Raw genomic sequence first — 19,999 nt, 5'->3', positions numbered from 1 at the left:
TAGAAGCTAACAAGGCCAGCTTAGAGACAAGCCAGTACACAATGAGAAGTGCATCGCAAACTGCTTCTGTGAGACGAGTTGACCCAAGGAAACTGATTAGTTCAGGGAAGGACAAATTCTGTAGCGGTTTGAGTTCGAGCTAACCGCAGCAAAATGTCAATAAAGACTTCACACAAGATGGAAAACAGTTATATTTCCAATGAGATTATACGTTCTGTTCTTAATTTGTCATGTAAGTTGTTGAACAAAATGACACAGATCAGGTGAAGTCACGCTGCCAGGAAAGAGGAGACAGACACAGGCAGAGCATGCAAACTCCTCTCAGAAAGACCCTGTCCGGGATTTGATCCCAGAACACTCTTGCTGATAAGCACATGGCCACTGTGCCACCCACTTTTTGTTTTTAAATTAAAATTATATTTATGCACTTTTCTATGAAATATTGCAGTCCATTCACCTTTTGTGTGATTATTGAACCTCAATGATGATCGCTTTAGCACCTAATACTGTAATACCTATTATGTTATATTTTGTTTAAAATCAATGTAGCTCACCCTACTCCTGACTCTTTTTGTCCATGCTTATGATTTGCCCTTCTCAGATAAAATCCTTTTTTGAAGTGCTACTTAGAGCCGTATTTCTGGGCACAATTGGACCTTTGGCATTGCCAATTCTCTTTGTCTCTTTGTGTGTGTCCATGCACTATTCAGTGCTCCTGGAGAGATACTGATGACAGTGTGCTCTTCTTGATATGGTATTTACTGTCACTGCAGGACCTTCACAACCATCACTATCAATTAGGGTCTCATCATATAGCCAAGAAGAGAACTGTTACTTTCAAGGGCAAACTATTTGGTTTGGAGAAACATTATGAGAATTCTAAATATTTAAGACTCTTAAGCTAGATCTTTTTCTTCACTAAAATATGCATCAAAGAAGGAGACAAAGAGGGAAAGAAACACAGTTACCAATAGCATATACAGGGCAGCACAAAGGACCCCAGTGAGAGACACTCATCTTCCCAAAAAATGATTTAAAGGGAGAATACACAGATCAGATAACTAACTATAATTTAAGTTAAAATACAAACATCAAACATAATCAGTAAAAATGCTTAGTTTTAAAGAATTAAATCAATAACTTTGAACATTCAGCCAATAAACATAGCTAATTATATTGTTTTGCAAACTTTCAACCAACTAAGGGATGGTGGTGTAATATATCTGCATTTAGAAAACCTTAGTGAATGTGAACTGTGTAGATCCTTTGGTGCTCCAGTTTTATGCTTCCACTTCCCACTTTTTACCCAAACTTCAGCTTTGAACCATCAAAAGCGCTGCCTTTTTCATTACCTTATTTTCTGGTGCTCACTCTGAATAATTCATAATTTTATGGCCTCGAAAGTTTAATGTAAAGATATTTGACCGTTTTCTTTGCAGACCTGTTTTATGATCCGAATAATAATATTCCAGATATGCAAGAACAGCTTTTATGAACGAACGTTGGCCACATCCTTTCTGAATACAGATGTTTATGTTAGTCGAGCAGATGGAGGCTGATGCCGTTTCATCCATAATCACTGTATTATGGCCCATTGTGTCTTTGTCTTTATATGCATTTTAACAACTTCATTATTTTCTGCCATTCGTTTTTAGGTCGTGTCCAAAGAGAGACGACCAACAAGCAGAAGGGCTGGCAGTGGCTCAGTGGTTGGAAAGTTTGTGGAGTTCGGGTCAATACATACTGTTGTTGGCATGTGTATTAATGCGGTGGATGTGCATGTGTGTTTAGTCGTGGTTGGAGAGAATAAGCCTTCCCCAAGGGCAACTGTAGCTACAGAAGTGTGTGAGTTGCAAATAAATTATGCAATGTAAAGCACTTTGAGGGTCTTGAAAGTCTTTGTATAAACCTGAGGCATTATCAGAATCAGAATCAGAATTACTTTTTTTCCTCCCCAAGGGGCAAGTATTTTCTACACAGACATGCAGCTCACCAGAGGAAGAAAACTATGAAAACGGTTGGAGCAGCTCTAACAGGCTGCACTCTAGTTGACACACGTTTAACTTTTATTATTATGTCGCTAGACTTGAATAACATTAAATACATGACCATTTGTGAACTCGCTTTAACATCTATATTTAATGAAAAGCCAACCAACACGCCTCCTCCTTTTCCATTTCATTTAGTCCAGTGTGAATTTGTTTACCACCTTCAGGAGAGTTCTGTAAAAAATGTGTTGCTGGATTTAACCAGCCTCCTACTGTATCTGCTAGCTGCTAAATGGAAGTGCAGCACATGATCCTGTCAGAAACTCTATTAGGTGTGACATGGGGCCGCGCTGACATACGCCCCGATTGTGACAGCTTGCCCAGAATGTTAACACTGAGAAGAAAAGGGCACTCCATCCGCACAGACTGATACAACCCAGCAATTTAAACAGGCATTTAATAGCCCCATTTACACCCCGGGTTGCATGTTTGGATGCTGGAGTCGTTTGTGTGTCATGTGTGTTGCTCCTATAGTGAAAATTGACCAGCACAGAAAGGCCCAGCTGTATTTGGCGTGTCCTTTTACATCCACAAATTCATTTTTCAACTTGACAGAAGAGTATTTATTTATGACAGTGTTATTTATGCATAAATGTAAGTGATAAGACAAGTATTCTCGGGGAATTCACATTGCATACTGATAGTACTGAAACGGCACATAAAAGGGCTTCTTCTAGGGTGTCACTAAGCAAGACTCCAATTCAAAGTAGCAGGGCAAGAAGAGCTTCCATCAATTGGGCCCAAAATGTCAAGCGAAAAATGGGCAATTAACCACGCAATCGGAGATGTAACCCACAAGAATGACAATCAAACTTGGACAGAGAGAAAAGTGGCATTACGCCAGCCTTTTTTGTCCCTTTTGTACCATCTTATTAAAAGTATAGGAGTAGAACAATAAATGATAAATGTAGGATGCATAATGTAATAAGACAAACATCTTTTTAGCATGGACGCACAGTGTTGATGACTTAGTTGTCGTGCCCAATCCAAAGGTTTCCATGTCACAACAGTAATATATTAATGTTTGCGTTTCAATTTTTGTTAGTGCGTGTTCAACAGCTCCCAGTTAAACATGCACGGATCAAAATGCTGTTTTACTGTTTGTACAAGACTGATCTTCATTACTGGGCCTGCTAGCATATTCACTCTTCCTGTTCCAGAGAGATTGGAACAAGGAAATATCTCGCATGCAATGTCTTTACTCAGGAAATTAATTTAGTGTGGGGAAAGTTTGTGTCATGCGGCATGTGCGTGTCTCGAGAAAGAGAAGAGGCACTAGCATGGAAAGTGTCTGGAGGAAAATGGAGGAAAATGGAGTGGAATTACCCAGAGCCGACCTGAAAGCACAGTATAGAGTCCCTTATTGTTTGTGGCTTATCTCCCGGTGTGTTCGTCGATCAGTCACAGTCAAAGAGCAAACATATCAGACAGACTTATCAGTGCCATTAGGGGACATTCAGGAAACTCAAAACAAAACAGTGAGTTTCTGTGCTGATTGAGGCCTGAAAAGAGGATGCCTGGAAATGCGTTCTTATTAATCACCCGCTTGCCTACAAACTGCACTGGCAGACTCAGTATTTTATCCGTCCAGCTGTGTAATAAGATATGGCTCCCGGTCACATTGTGAGTGTTATTTTCTATCCCGTGCTAAGTCATTACACAGTTGCCTTTATGTCCGCCTCAGTTTTGAGCTAAAGTGCTATATTGTAGTTCGAAAGCATCCAAAGGTTAATTGGTTCAGGACACCTGCCAAGAAGCAATTTGTCCAGGCTATTATGGCCAAAGCCTTGCATCCATCAAGCTCGATTCCGGTTTTCCAGTCACTGCCTTTTTTCTTTTGTCATGTGCTCACTGTTGCACGTGTGAGCTTATCAAAACTAACCTAGATCAAATTTGCTTAAGTGATTTGTGAGTGGTGGGCTGTAGATCAAATTCACCAAAGGAAGTAAATCTAAAGTAAATCTGATCTGCTCTGGCGTGAGGGGCAGCTCAAAAGTGCAATTCAGGAAAATGAGCTTTGTCGGGTAAAGAACAGAGAAGTGCTAAGTTACTGACACGTTTTCATTAAAATTAACTGCATTCACGACACATTTTGATGTTACACCTTTTCCAAACATCACTTTATATTTTACTCATTAAATAACTGGAAGCATCTGGCATTAAACGGTGAGTTTTTGCACCTTTACATGTTCTCTACTCATCACCCCAGACTATTTACTCTATTTACTTGTTTTATTGTAGTACATTTGGTGATACATTTAAAGGCATGCATCATAAACGAACATCTGTGGAAAACAATGTCCATATCCTTAGATTATATTGCCTTGCCTTGGCTTCCTGGCACTAACTTTGTGTACCTCCAGCAGCTCCTTCTGCTCGCAGGCCTTTGACCCGAGCACTGGCAGATAAGGTCATCCGTTCCCATCGGTAGCAGCACAGATGTGGGCGCGCTCCTACAGTAAGTGGCTACGCTATGTGCCTTTACTATTGATTTCATGGGTTCATTAGTCACCTCTGCAAATTATTAGTTTAAGTCGGAGAAAAGGGTCAATCTCACCTCAGCCAGTGGAAGTTGCGAGGCTAAATCAAAGAGCAAGAAGTAGTATGTTAATAGTACGCTAACCGAAGTCCAGATAATGTCTGTGCTGGGGAAAACATTTAAGATGTGTACGAAGCTCTGTATTTTCACAGTGCTGCTCAAGTTAATTGATCCCAGGGGATTTGTGGAAGGCAGCACAGACTTGGAGCTACTGTGTCGGCTTAGGATTTATTGTGGAAATAAGGGTCCTCGCACCTTGTATGAGATAGAGAGTAGCTGCTCGTTGTTACTACTGACCACTCTTAAATTTATCCTCCACAGATTGAAGTTGAAGCTGCCAGGAGCCTCATTAATTGGAGTTTGATTGTCAGTAGCACAGCCTATTATCGAGGAAGATGGTGGTTGATTGAGGCTTACGGTACGTGAGCACCCTTTGGATAACAGTTTAGAGAGAGGTTCACATAATAATGCTTTGAAGAGCATTTTCTGAACTGTCAAAAAGGTTAAGAGCCAGCCATGCCTGCATTTAAAGTAATAAGGCACTTGTCAGAGGTCTTCCAATGTTATGAACCCGTTTGCCTTTTGACTTCAAAGCATAATTAGACAACTTTGACCATTTAAGTGCAAAACTTCCCCCGTTGTCCTCATGTCTGACTATATTTCATTGTAGCAAACAACAATAAAACAGAAGATTCTCATTTTAATGCCAGTCTTTCTGACAAATGTCACAGAGTTGCTGTAGAATTGATGTGGTGGGTGCGTTGTAATGCTTTGACAGGCATTAGGTGTATCTGAGCACACACTGGTGATTTAGCACTTCTCTGGCAGCCAGGTGTTCATTTCACTAACAATGGCGCTGCGACGTCATGGCTCCACAGCCTGCGCGGCGCTCTCGACACAAATAAGACCAAAAAAAACAAGAGCCTGGCCTGTGCATGGACTTGTAAATACTCTTTTTATTTAAAGGATCGTATTTGTCAGGCTAATCACAGGTGTCTTTGTTGGGGAAATGGAGGATGGGATGATGGATAGCTGTGAGGAAAGGTGAAAGCAGTCCACAAGAGGGTTCTTGTTTATTCATGGGTTCAGGTTTGATTAGAGGTTCTAAAAGATGGAGGTTAGAAGATAGGAAACATAGTGTCAAGTTACAAAGGCACTACAGAGATTGTGTGCAGTGATTTATTTGTTAACACAGATATAACACTCCATATCAGTTTAACACAACTAAATTCACATTGTGGAGATGGTACAAAAGGCCAGATCAATTAACCTATTTTTTTAAACATACCATTGTCACCATTAGCTGCAATATTGAGTTAGATGACACCTGTATCATTCAGATAAACATTATAACTTACCTCTGATCAACAGCGTTCGGTGCTTGCTTTCACCATCTGTTCTCCTTAAGCCGTAATGTCTTATATAATGTAATGCACGGCCATTCTGTGATTATTATAATAGAATTCTCTGCCTGTATGGCAAATCGACATCAACTCTTTGGTGTTGCTGTTGGTCGTTTGTTCATTGAAAGTCAGTCCACACACAGACTATAGTCCTTGTATAGAATAGAAAGATAAAGCAATGATGTGGCGTAGAGATCTGGTACAGAAATGTTAATAATAAAAGTCAAGTTTGTCTATATCAGACTTTAAATATGTTCTTTTTGAGTTCACTTTTTAATAGGAGGGGTAAGTCATTCATTTATTAACTTGATTTGGTCTGCACCAGTCTCATGGATTTTGTTCAGTCCGGTGTAGATATAGCCAGAAGGTTTATGTGTCAGAATTAAGTAAACATGAAAAAGATGCTAAATGAGAACCACAGGGACCAAATGAGGATAAGTTCCCAGACAGACACCTCTAGTTCAAACTGAACATTGATGGATGACATGACACCAAGCGAATACAGACAAGAACGTAATATCCTGGTGGAATATTGAGCAACTACTTTGTATTTGTAAAACAACTCGTCTTTTTGCTCATCTTTATGCCACTGACACCACAAGGGGGGGACGGTAACAGCTCTTTTATGGCAAGGTTGACACGATAATACAGGCCGCCTGGAACAATACATGGCGACTGCGTGTACAGTGTCCGAAACTCAAGTAGAAATGTGGAGTGAAGCCAGACAAATATAGCCCCATTTTTGAGAGATGTGTTTGTGCCGGCAACTTTCTGCAAAAACTCTTGTCTTTGCCGGGGCACCACAGAGGAGTGAAAGGGCCAAGGCGAAATCCCAAATCAAATATTGACCAAAGAAGAAGTCTGACAATAAAAATGAACTCGGCTCTTAAATACTACATGTGTGCTGAGTCTGCAGAAACATTGCCTCGTGAGAGAAGGAGAAAGAGGAGTGCAAATCCCTTTAAGTCTTGTTTTTCTGAACAAACAGCTCTGTATTTGTAATTAATTGTTCTTCAGGGGGGATTTAGAGAATACTTTAATGTGACTTCATGGTGAATTTGTGGCTCCAGTCTGAAAGAAAGCACAAGCTAGTAAACTTGTTGTGCTCTTCCAAGTTGAGATTAATTACTTAGGAAGGACAGCTACATAATAAATGCTAAAGAAGTGGGCAAATCCAGTCCATTCAATTCCAAAACTTGGACTAGAACAGGATCAAACCAACTTTATCAACATCTATCAGGGCTTAAAACCTGGAAATCTTGGAAGCTTGAATAAGGGTCCATTCACAAACACCACTTTAACATAGACAAGGACTAAATCAGGACCAAATCTAGTACACATCAGAGTTAAACTGGGCTCAAACCAAGACTAAACAAGACAAACATGAATCTTTAGAGCAATGTACATGTTTTGATGTTGATGGGAGAGACCAGAGGAAACTCATCTCCTGCAACCACAAAAAAGTGCATTTCACACGGTTGCAGTTGTCTTTTGAGTCACCTTAACAGTTAATGGAGTTAGTTTAGTCTCCAAAGTACCTCAACTGCAGAAAATAATCTTCTTACGTGTTCTCTTTTCCCTCTCTCACGTTGTCAGGTGTCGCTATTGTCGCCTCGTCTATTCTCACAGCACCTTATGGAACTGTTTGACGTTGCCACATCTACAGTCCTCCTTTGAGTCTTGTATACTCTAGGATTTAAAATGCATGAGTATGTGGTAAGTGGTTTTAGAAAGGTTTAGAAAAGAAAAGACATTGAATCCTCGTGGCTTTGTTTGAAATAGGTCCATTCATCTCCGACCAATAAAAGAAAATGTAAATCAGGAGAATAACTGGCAATACTTTCCTCTCAGCTCTGGCTTGGTTTGATATGACACCGGCGAAAACATCTCGAACACGGTGTGCGGCGCGGACGGAAGGAGAGGTCGAGATAAGAGGGGACAAATAAAGGAGAGGAAACTAGGCAGCCAAAGAGGAAAATCATCACAATTATTCACTTTGTGCTGCATCGATATCTTCCTGCCTATCACAAGTCTTTAATGCTAAAACAGATACAACTCAACACAGGCAAAGCAAGTATTGATCTTCAGTCAATATTATGAACGCTTCAGTCAACAGCTTTTTGAGTTCATAATCTGCCTGCCTCAAAAACACAATGACAAACATACATTATGTGAACACCATATAGTAAACATTTAGCATCAGTTTTATGGATTTTCAAGCCAGTTACACAAATATCATCCACTTAAAAAGTAAAGTTTCTAGAAGTTGTGTGAGGTAAATCTATTAATTGCTTGTCATTTGTGATGATAAAAGATGCTTTACACTAGAGGGAGACAGAGACCCTTCATGAGTGAGCAGGCCATTGTCAAGGCTATGGGGGAGTGCATGATTAATGATTTAAGGTCGTATAAAGAGATGTCAAGATGAAAAATAGGTGCACTATCCGACTGGGCTCCAGAGAAGACATTAAAAAAAACTTAAGGGGAGTTGATGTGGCCCCGAACGTCCAGATCCACTTCTGCCAAATGTCAGAAGGACAGCCCTGAAAGCCAAATTATGTCTGCATGTGTTTAAATGAGACGTATGATGTCAAATTGACTTTTATGAGCTAAAGGTCGATGAGGTATAACAGTGTTGCCTCAGCATAACATTTGTGATCGATCCATGCGTGTTTGAATAATCATTCATTCATTGTTCTGCAGTCAAGGGTTGAGTGTCAGTTTCCATCAACGCCCACTGCTCTGTACTTAAATACCATATTCCATAAAAACAATCTGTTGCCTTCTATGGTCTATTCTTTAGAGAGTCCTTTAGTTTTCTTTGATCCTTACAATCCACTTCATTTATAAACACACACAATATTAATCATAATCATGATAAACTATAAAAAGGAGTAAATGAACGGTTAATTTTACTATCTTACTAGAACAAAAGCATAAGATAGCAATAAATCAATAAAATATATTCTATCTAAATAAGAAACACAGACGACAACACAACTTATGCAATATTAAAAGTCAGATGATAAGACAAGTCTCATGAAGCCAAAATAGATCAGTTACAGTTTATCATTAAACTAAATGTATAATCACACACAATGATATCATAATTTCATACTAAAAACCTGGGGGGGAAAAGCATAAAATGTCTTTCACTCCCAGATGGGAGCGTGGTAGACTGATGTGAATGCTTAGCACCAAAAGTGCGCCTGCTGCGAACACGGCAGGTGGTTTCATTGAAATGTATTTTAGCAGAATGTGGGACATATTACTAGGTTGTTTCCTCAGGGAAGCACAATGTTAAACTGGAAAGAGGAAGCTGGAGGGAGTAAGGGGGTGTCGTCAGCGCAGATAAGGGCTCTGCCCATGAATCACAAAAAGTATAATGCCATATTGTCGCAGAGTTTATAGGACGTGTCGTGCAATCAATAAGCAATTTATACAAGGTGATGGATGGATAAAGGGTTTCTAGTTACGTAACCTCCGTGACCTTTCCTATGGCACATGACCTTGGTATGGTTAGCACGGACCACAATTTGTTAAGGCTGATAGAACCCATTTGAACCTAAATGTGCCCGTAATATATTTGCCAGGCAATCTGCCGTGCTACAGACATGCCTCCGTTGCTATAACAACAGCTGCTGCTATATCTGTCACTGCTGTGGGTCACGGCTAGCTAAAAGAGCAGCATACATCACATCTCACTAACTGCCACTCTCTTCCCTGCTCCCTTTCTCCCACTCCCCACCACCAGTGCCAGCCCCTGTATCTCTCAGCCTCATCTCCTCCCACAAGCCTCTCTCTCACAGCTTCATCCATGCTCAGAGCTCTACATATCAGAAACACATTCAATATGCAATAACTATATTGAATGTCCTCATGGTATTTTTTTTTTTTTTTGTGGAGTGTGAAATTATAGGATGAGAGAAGGATGGACATTCAGCAAATTATTCAAGCTGGAATCAAACTCATAAAACTCCAGCTGACTACACATGGACTCACTTGTGTTCATTATTACCAGTAAATCCATTTGCAATCTGATGTGCAGCACTATGTTAACAAAAAAAATACATAGCGGTAAATGGACTTTAAAAACAAGCTTCCTTACTTGGAGGCGATTGGTTAAACGGAGCCGGCACCTCTCTGATTCCTTGTTGTTGTCCACTGTTTCCTTGTTTTGCAGATAACGCGACACAGAACAACTATTGATATCAATCCAGCTTGAGATCGATTGTATTTTCTCGCTACATCCTGGCAACATCCGAAAAGAGGTCCTGGGTTAAAGCCGTGCCCTGGCGGTTCCCCGAGAAGCGTGTTTTCACTGAAGACAGGAGCTCTAACGTGGAATGCACTTTGTTTAATAGGTTTATACAAGGTCACTCGCGCAGGGTACAATAAACAACAGCAGGACACTACATACTTTTCTACAGTGGGTACATATTTTGGCACATATTAGGAAATAGCAAAAGATTTAGGAAAGTTAAAAAAGAAATGTATTGATTGTCATCAACTTGGCTTTTAATTGTATTGATACAGTAAAGTTCAATTGAAGAAATGACCATCCATACAGTAGAATAAAATCTACGTCCTTATTCTTTCATCGACTTTTTAAAAAGAAAAATGTACTAAACAGGACAAATATAAAATGTAAGAATACATACTATAATATATAAAAGGAGTGAGAGTCAAGTTTAACCACCTTGACTGCATTACACAACCAACCTTGTACAATTTGTGTTATGATATTCAGCAGGTTATGCTTATTGAGGCACACTAATGTACTGATAAGTACTAAGCACTAGCGGATCTGAAAAGGTAACTTGGCTAGAGCTATTCTGATATTAAATGCATTACATCCACAGTTCTCCCCCTTAAGCTGGAGGTATTTGGAGAAAGCACTTGATTTTAAATTCCTGGCATGAAGGTATAAAGTTAAAGGATGAGCAGGAGAGAAATGGAGTACTTGGACATGTCTGACTGGCTCTTCACAAGACGTGCGTACACAAGGGAGGATGGCTGGCACGGCTCAAACCACTCAGGGTGGAAATGAAAGCCTCGCTGTGGTGGAGATGAGGCCATGTGATCTTTGACTTTTAAGTCACATCTAGGCTCTGTTTGCTCAGTACCTAAGGAAGAAAAGATAAAGGAAATTATATTCTTATTTGCATGCATACAAATGCCGTGACATGTTGGCATTTAGATGATGAGTGGTTGCTAATCATTTGTGTATTTGTTAGAAATGTCTATGTTAATACATAACTTAAGCACATACACAAGCATATCAGATGTAAAATATAACAATTTATAAATGTTTACCTTATTCATTTAAAAGTCAGGTGCACCTTAAAACATTTTGTAAAACATTATGGAATGTGACAGCTTGTGCATGATTGTCCTCGGACATATATCCCATATATAGAGAGACAACATGTAGAGTGAGGGTTGACATATTTTCATTGCATATTTCTATAGAAAAATGTCCCTGAAGACAATGGAGCATTTTTAGATGGTGAAAAACTCTGTATTAATTGGATCCATGTAAGGGCTAATGGTTGAACCATACAGCAAAAGGAACAGTGGAGAGCAGCTCACCCAAACAAAAACATGTGCTTGCCCTTTTGAGCTATACTAGTTACTAATGGATAATCAATACTAGATTTGTGTCTAAGCGGTTTGAAAATGGCAGCTCAAGCTATTTCCCTCCACATCAGTAAAAGGTGGCTGGTTAATGGAGAAAGTCCTGGGACAACAGCATCACAAAGAAATCCGATAGACGTTCATCTTCAATATGGTATAACAACAGTACATTCACTTTTACATTATATACTTTTAAGATGCACTTGTAGTTTAAATTATCTATAATTTGAAAAACCTTGATATGTTGCCATACACAGAATATGAAACTATTGACACAGTGGATGAATATGTATTGTATGGAGGTTTGACAGGGAACTTCATGAGTGTCTTGACATGAACGAGGACAGAAGCAACAATGGCACAAAGATACACAGGGATCCCTTCAGGGACACTGAGGAAAGAGTGGATGAACTAGTCATAGGAGAGGCTGAAGTCAAATACCATGTTTATTCTGTAACAGGAGCAGCTGTAGAGTCTTTCTGCACAGATGGAATGGCTAGGTAGTTTGTCCTGAGAAGAAACAAATGAAGGGCTAAGAGCCACGCGGAGGTGCCCCCGACACATCCCACGATTCACTTTTAATGAAAGACTGTGTGTGACCTTTGTGGAAAAACTCTTTGTCTGTGATTTATGGTGTCCCTATGTACAGCGCCAAAGAGGATGAATATAAAACCATCAAACTAATATGACTGGAGGGGACTGACAGGCGACCCATCAAACTGACAGCTTTATACTGTGTTTAATAGCAAATGTCATGTTTTTAAAAGCCCCCATACCTGAATTACAACCTGCAAGTTTCAAAAGATGTCCATCTGCATGACTTTGTGTCTCTGTCTGCAAAATTTAAGACAAATCTCATCTGTAACCTTAACAGATGTTTTACCTGGATGTCGGTTATTCAATCTGAGAGCAACTGAACCTTGTCTGGATGTGACAAGAGACTTCAGCCAAACTGCCTTCTGCATCCAAAATGTGGCTCTAAAAGATCCTTAAGAGATCTCATAACGTTCATTATCTTATTGTATTATTATTTTATCTTATTTCTTGCTTTTGAACAACATACATGATACGATTAGCTAATGCTCCAATAAGAATCCTACTGCTGCCTATGTGAATGAAAGCACTTTATTAATGGATTAAGTGAACAATTGGCAAAGTGGTTTCTACAAGCCAATGCTTTCAAAGTCAGTAAAAATATACAATGGGAGTTATATTGTCCAGTCTTAATGTGCTCTCTTGAAAAGATCAATAACCCTTACGTTAACACTGTCCACAGAATGGGCTGGAATGGCTAAGATTATATGGTACTTACTAGTCTGGTGCTAGGTTGATTTACAATTGCAATTATCCACCAAATGTAGCTGTTTATTAGCTCCAATTACCTGTGAGACAGTATCAATCGGGACAGACAGGTTGTATGATATCTTTGTTTAGTTTAATTGCTTTTAGTAGTAATTAGAAATGGCACCTTTGTTTGGAAAAATAACCCATTAACGATTGACCAGAATAGTGAATAATGTTATAATGATTGGGGAGGGAGCTGGCAGTACCGCTCGCTCTCTTAGGGGTTCTCATTTACAGGGAAAGCACCAAAACTGGGTCATCCTCTCCAGCATGGGGGTTGAAAGTAGTCAGCAGTGTTCAGAGTTTCTCAGCACTGTCACCCCGTCTTCGTGAAAAGATTGATTACTGTTGCAAGAAGGTTACCAAACCACATAGTACAGACTCAATTACCTCTGTGTCGGCTTGTCTACTTTCCTGTTTGACTTTTTTATTTCTGTCACTCTCGGTCTGTCGGCTAAATCTATTTCTAACTGGCTTATAAATAATATAGCACAGCGCTAATGCTGCAAACTAGGAATGCTTTAAATAAGACACGGCCTAATGTTACTTTCAGCATTGATTGGTTTATCCTTAACTATTTAAAGATTGAAGATCTGATTTTCAACCTGGCTGTAAATCATGCTAAAGTTACCAAAGTAAGATACGGATCGCAAACAAGTTGGGAAGCAATAACTTTCACTATGGCTTATCTGCGCTGTGGCTGTCAGCAAGTTAGTGCATTTATCTGGGTGCAACACTCACGCTGTGTCCTGCGCCTGCTCATCGGACTTGGAGATCTTCCGGTAGCAGTAGACCATCTCCACCAACAGCCATAAGGTCAGACACACCAGCAGCACATACATCATGATCTCTGAATAGAGCGCAGCAAGGTCCTCGCGGGCTGCCAGGGACAAATGACACAACAACAGGCAAACATTTATCATGTAGGGCACATCTTCGCCATCAACATTCCATAGAATAAAAGTGTTAAGGAATTATTGATTGAAAAGTTTAGGACTTTAGGAGCCTGAGCATGCCCTGACTCATGGCATCTATGTGTAATCATATATCTGCGGGGGACAGTTTGGATACACCTTGGCAAATGGATTTTTCACATTGTTTTAGCACCGTTTCCCTTTCCTTTCATTCACATTCAGTCAGTATCAAATGGAATGTTCCAAATCATTCCCATGGAGTCATGGCAATTAGTGATAGACAAGGGACAAACAACCCCGTGTTAGTCGGCTCTCAGTCATTTAGCAGCTTAATGACCATCTGTGTTCATGCTATAGGTCAGTGGCATTTGCACTCGATATCCACATACCGGTAATTCTTCTTCTCATTATTTTATCAGCCTCTAAAGTAGCACAACTAAAATGATGTTTACATGCACACCAAATATCTCATCATTATCTGATTTCTGGAACTATCGGAGTATTTTAAGGGCAAACTAAAAAGCTTTGTATCCCTGTATAGAGTCTATACATTTCAGAATTATAGACACCAAACAAAACACACTTCTATAGTTCTTGAGAAGGTTTCATAACTCTGTGATATTGTCACATTGATAAAACTGTTTCCGTCCCTCTCAAGGACAAAATATAGTTACACAGACGAAGAATCTAAAACGATGTGATTTTGCCAAGGTGTATCTATCACTGTGCTTTTATAAATAACTTTTAAAAACTCACAAAGAAATAAGTCTTACTCAGATGCAGCGTTTACAAGTGATACTGAAAATGCAGAAGTGCTGGTTCATTCTAAGCAATTACCACTAATGTGATGATAGTTTAAGAGATAAATGAATATGTTAAGTGGTTGCCAGGGCTTTAAGTGGCAAAAACATGAGTGACGTAAGTATCCTTGACATGTTATTATGGGAAATAATGTAATGAATTTGTGAGACATCATGAGCCACTGTAAACCACTGTTTGACTATGCATGTACCAAATCCCACAAAGCCTTCCATGTAAGTGATTCTTTACAATTTGTAATTAACAATTTGTGTAATCCAATCTCGTGCAAGAAGAAGCTAATGCAAATGTATGAATACAATGAACATCCTGGAAGTCCTTCCAGTAACATGATGCTCAACTGCAGGCTACAGAGCACCAAAGGCTTTCTGAAATGCGATACCACATTGTGCTGGAGTACATTTTCAGAAAACAAAATAATTACACACATCGCAGTGTAACGCAGAAAACCAATTATAATCCAAGAGGTCTGGACCACCTCACAGCCTATAATGAGTTCTAGCACATGCACGCGGGCGTCATGGGAGAGCCATCTCCAAATATACACGTTACTGTATATTCGATCCAAGTGGAATTAAAGACATTCAGCAAGACAGGCGTACAGGAAGCGGAATACATTACCCCGTTATAATAGATAGCAATGATGTGGCTTTTGACTTAAGCCCTCACTGACAACAGATGAAAGCATAGCTGGGCAATAGAAGCAAACAAACAAAAACAGAATTATTCTTGCTCAGTACAGACACAAGTGGGAGGAGAAAAGTGTTGTAATTAGAGCTACACTGCCTGCCCACTCGTTTGGTGAAGCCTGCAGCCAGTTAGAAACGCATTAAATAGCAAAAAAATAGCAGTTTGAAGAACAGCATGAAAAGAAAAAAGGGGGAACATTCAGTACACACAAGTCGCCGGGATGCAGACGTTGTAAATGACTGACCCTGGGCCGAGTCGCTCCCTTACAACGTGAGCAGCTGGACCTCATCATATTTAGCATAACATCTGGGTCATTCCGTCCAATACATGATACATTATTGCGCGCCGTACTTAAGCTGTATGATAAGTTACACTGTGCTAAATCTGTGCCGCTACAGTCTATGATGGATATGGAGCGTGCCTCGTCTAAAATTAGTCAGTTCAGATGAGGCTATAGAAGGAAACAAACAGCTCCTGTATGTGGGCTACTGACTAAACTGTATAGATATTATCACTACTTTTGGCACTTCAACAACAAAACAAAAGAGAATACGTCAAAAGAAGCAATTTAATTACATCATTGTTTTCTGACACTCTACAGTTGCTGGATATAATATTGAGTATGTTTGGTGCCTGCTCTACTAATAGGTTACGTTGACATGCAACTTAACTTAGATAGCTTCAGATAGAAGGCTAAATACCTCTATGGGAGATTCTTTTAAAATAAATAAAATATACAAACTTGAACCTTATAATTATTTGTTAGGAATTGCCTCCACAAATTAACTTTTTTATCATGTATTTGGGTTTGAATAATTGCACCACTTCTTGAAGCTACTGTAGAAAAAAGTAAAAAGTAAAAAAAATACTATACTAACTACTAATACTATTAAATTAAATCACTATTTTGGGATTGAATTCAAAAATAGTAAATAGAGTAATAAAAGGAACCGTACCTTTCTCCATCACCGTCAGAGAGATGTTTTTAATAGTTGCTGCAGTAGGAGTGAAGTAGTCAAAGACAAACTCTCGATGCACTTCGCACGTGTAAAATCCGCTGTCATCAAACGAGACATTTTGGATTCGAAGGGACAAATCTTGCAAGTCCTGACTCCCATTCCACAGCAGGCGGCCTTTCAATCGACTGTCCAGCTCAATGGGGGTGCCCTCCCGATACTTGTAAATCTAACGGAGAGGAATAAAGAGACAGTTTAATGAGCAAAATTAACGTAGTGATGTTTGGGTGTTAACAATCCCGTACGTGAATTCTGCCCGAGGTCTCATTGGGCATGAAGTACCAGTCCACGCGGGTTCTGGTCTTGACCTCTTCTCTCTTCATACAGTCGATGCAGGTTAATTTCATGGACAGGCCCAGGACTGCCTGTGTCTCTGATGGGACATCCACACACACTTGATGGCTCGGACACACTGCAGAAATAAAACAGGTTAAGCTTTTACTGTACGCAATGGTAAAAATGTGAAGAAATACTCAAATAAAAACACTTGGTAAAAAAAACACTTGTATTCCGATAACAATAGGTCGATGATATGACGAAAATGCAACAGAAATGCATTAAAACATGGCTTTACACTTTTTAGTTGAGGTTTATGTATAAAACACATGTGAGAAGCCTGTAGTATTAATCAAAAAAGGGCAGAAATATCACCTAACACCCTTATTTGAGAGTTTACACCATAACTTTTTTAATTTAAATGTTTAATCATCACTTTTTGTAGCATTTGTTTACAGTATATTTATTATTTAAATGCTGCATAGGGTTGGGGTTTCGATTTAGATGTGATATGTATTACCCACCTCTCGCTACAGATACAAAAAACAATACCCAATTAATATACACTGATATAGATTTTGTTTTTTAGAAATATCAGATCTTAACAGCCTACAGATGAGAGATGCATTTGCTAAAAGCCTCATCCAGAGCTTTATTGATGCCCACTGGTCCATTAGACGGCAAGAGCATTGAGTGCATGTCGAACAGAAGTAGTAGATGTGGGAGGCAGACGGGGAAGTCATGAAGACCACATAAAACATAATTATCGATGTGTATTTCAGGGAATACAAGGGAGGGGAATTATGGAAAACAAGTATTTTGGTAAACTGGATAAGCAATCTTTTAGACAGTAATGGAATATTTGATGTCTTTGTTTGTGACTACTGCCTTGTCGGGTCTAGCACTCTTATGTAACGCCCCACAGGCCCCTGGGCAGGCAGTGACAGTGCCATTGATTTCAACTTGTGCTTTTTTTCACTGACACGTGGAAAGAGTGCAGAGGAAGATGGGCACAAAACGTGGCAGTTAGATTTGGCCACATCCACACACTCAATTACTGTTAAAGGGTGATCTGTCTCTACAAAAAAATGATAATATAGGCTTTTTATAGTAGTCAAATGTTGTACTTACCAAAATAAAGCATACATGTGGTTGTGAGCAGATGGGTTAGCATATTCAGCCCTTTGTGGAGCTGTTGGTGTTTGTACTTAGCAGATTTGAGGCTAATTTGTCCAGTTATCTCTTTTAACTTAAATCCAGATGGAGGGGTCGGAAACAACTTCAGCACCACGGACAGCGCCGCTCTCAGGTGGACAAACGCGCAGCAAACTTTACAAAAGAATCTGAGAAAAAAATACAAAAAAAATTGAAAAAACTAAAAAAGTCGGATTGTTAACTGTGTTATTAGAAGTTCTCCACAAACGTCAGCAGTTTATGAGGTAATCTACGCGTCCCCGACTTCCGGAAAGCCCTTTGTCGTCATTCTCGAACAATCTATTCAAAACAGTATCGCCTCGTGCGTAGGAAACGGCCAAACAATAGGTGCAGCGCACTTTCTGCAGGAGCGCTTGTTTCCCTCAAACTCCGCAGTTAAACATCCACTTGAAGAATGCACAAAAAGAGAAAAGGTAAAAGAACCTGTGGAGTCACAAAAGCCAATAGAAACCGCAGCCAAATCTCAAGTGTTGTCCACTCACGAAGAGCGCGCGGCTTCCTCTCACGCCCCTCAGAAAACACTATGACTATCGATTGTCAGGCGTCTGTTTCTCTCCATCAACAATGACTGAGAACATTTCCCGTTCGCGCTTCACTGTCTTTGTTTTGCAGCTTTCACTTAGCCCTGGCAGAAATAAACGAGGCATTGGTACGCATGCGTGAGCTGCTCCCTTCCACACGAGCGCCTGGCCAGACGCACTGGGTCTGACAAACTTAAAAAGGAAAATCACTGCTGGAGTCAACAGTCTGTGGCCACTTTTAGATGGAATAAATAAATAAGATAGCAAATTTAAAGTTTTTAAACGTGCATATTTGCTTGAAAATGTCAGATTTGCTGTGTATATGGATTGGAGGAAGTTGATTGTTTTGGATGGCACTTACTGGAGGAAACATGACATATAAGACAAAAAAAAGCTAATTTGCATGTTTAAAAACTCGTACATTTGCTATTTTGTTTTAGCAAAATATTTTGTAATTTCTATTTTTTATCCATGCTTAACAGAGACCTGTGAAAATAAAATGGGTTTGGTCTTCTGACTGTGTTAAGATAGCTGTAAAATCTACAGTCCTTTTGGGTTTTTGGAGCATCTAATGCAGAGATTTAAGAGGGAGGTATCTTCAAACTGGCCTTAAGAGGAAAAGACTTTGCTAAATCTCTGCTTTGCATTTCAGCATTAGTCCTAAGTCAGAAGAAAACTAAATATGGCAGGTCTGGCTGAACCACTTCCCGCAGATAAAGAAACCATAGCAACAGTAATGCACTGTCATGACGACCGGGAGGCTTGCTCAGTGACACTGTGCCGGTACAAGACAACAGGATGCTGCATCCCTGCTGTGTCTGAGGGACATTCATGCGTTTGTACAAAAGTCTGAATGAACAACATGTGTTTAAGGTTTCAGTTTGTCATAAAATATAAGATATTAAAAAAGGGATAAAAAGACAAATATATAGGATCTGTATGTGTGTTCTTGGCTCTTGACAATGCACTATATGGAGCAGATTTCAAAGGATTTGGAAGGATTTCAAGATTATGACATGATTACTGGTCACAATGGATCAAACAGAGATGCAAACCTCTTAACAGTAGAACTACTATGTAAACTGCATTGCATGATTTCAGATTAAAACATTCTATTGTCCAGTAATATTCAATACAGATGGTGGGCAACTAAAATTAATGATTTTATAGATAGTGATTGTAATATAGGGTGGTTTGGGGTCATTCATAGTCATTCATAGAAATGATCAGGTTTAACATTAGTGAATTACATTTTTTGTTATTCCATGGCAAAATACAATGTCAATATGATCTGATCAAAATATCTGTCTCTTGTCCCCCATCTGGCCCTATGACATCATCACGTTCTTGAATCTGAAAACAACAAGTTTATCTAAATAAGAATGTGAACTACTGCTGTACTCCACATGTTAATATTAACTCATGTATGTGCAGTGTGCTTTTTGTTCAACTGCAACTGAGCATGGCGGTCTGAGGCCCACACTGAGAGGGACACTTGCCAGATCAGTGTGGGAGGGCAGCTAATCTAATTGATAAGGCACATAATCTCGAGCCACTGAGCCACTGAACCACACCTC

At 39.6% G+C, this 19,999-nt stretch overlaps 1 protein-coding gene across 2 annotated transcripts; it reads right to left on the bottom strand.

Moving 5' to 3' along the window:
• Positions 1-10,332: 10,332 nt before the first annotated feature.
• Positions 10,333-18,047, bottom strand: scn3b (sodium channel, voltage-gated, type III, beta). Of its 2 annotated transcripts, XM_072463127.1 has the most exons (6): positions 17,818-18,047; positions 16,656-16,822; positions 16,351-16,579; positions 13,713-13,851; positions 12,069-12,137; positions 10,333-11,116 (listed from the first exon to the last, which is right to left on the bottom strand). In XM_072463127.1, the coding sequence occupies exons 1-5, from the start codon at positions 17,858-17,860 to the stop codon at positions 12,074-12,076; spliced, it is 642 nt and encodes a 213-aa protein (XP_072319228.1). In that variant the 5' UTR covers positions 17,861-18,047; the 3' UTR covers positions 10,333-11,116; positions 12,069-12,073. The 2 variants fall into 2 exon arrangements, with proteins under 2 accessions (XP_072319228.1, XP_072319236.1); XM_072463135.1 differs by lacking the exon at positions 12,069-12,137.
• Between the last annotated feature and the right edge of the window lie 1,952 nt (positions 18,048-19,999).

The sequence above is a fragment of the Eucyclogobius newberryi genome, unplaced genomic scaffold (assembly GCF_026437365.1).
Source record: "Eucyclogobius newberryi isolate DKJ021-1_F unplaced genomic scaffold, fEucNew1.0.hap1 SCAF_10, whole genome shotgun sequence".
NCBI classification, from domain to species: domain Eukaryota; kingdom Metazoa; phylum Chordata; class Actinopteri; order Gobiiformes; family Gobiidae; genus Eucyclogobius; species Eucyclogobius newberryi.
This window is presented reverse-complemented; position numbering and strand designations above follow the sequence as displayed.

Coding starts and splice junctions, on each gene's coding strand:
- scn3b (XM_072463127.1), bottom strand. CDS start 17,860: ATGCTAACCCATCTGCTCACAACCACATGTATGCTTTATTTTG. Junction 16,823..17,817: donor CACATGTATGCTTTATTTTG/GTAAGTACAACA, acceptor TTATTTCTGCAG/TGTGTCCGAGCCATCAAGTG. Junction 12,138..13,712: donor GAGCAGGCGCAGGACACAGC/GTGAGTGTTGCA, acceptor GTTTCTTCTCAG/GACAAACTACCTAGCCATTC.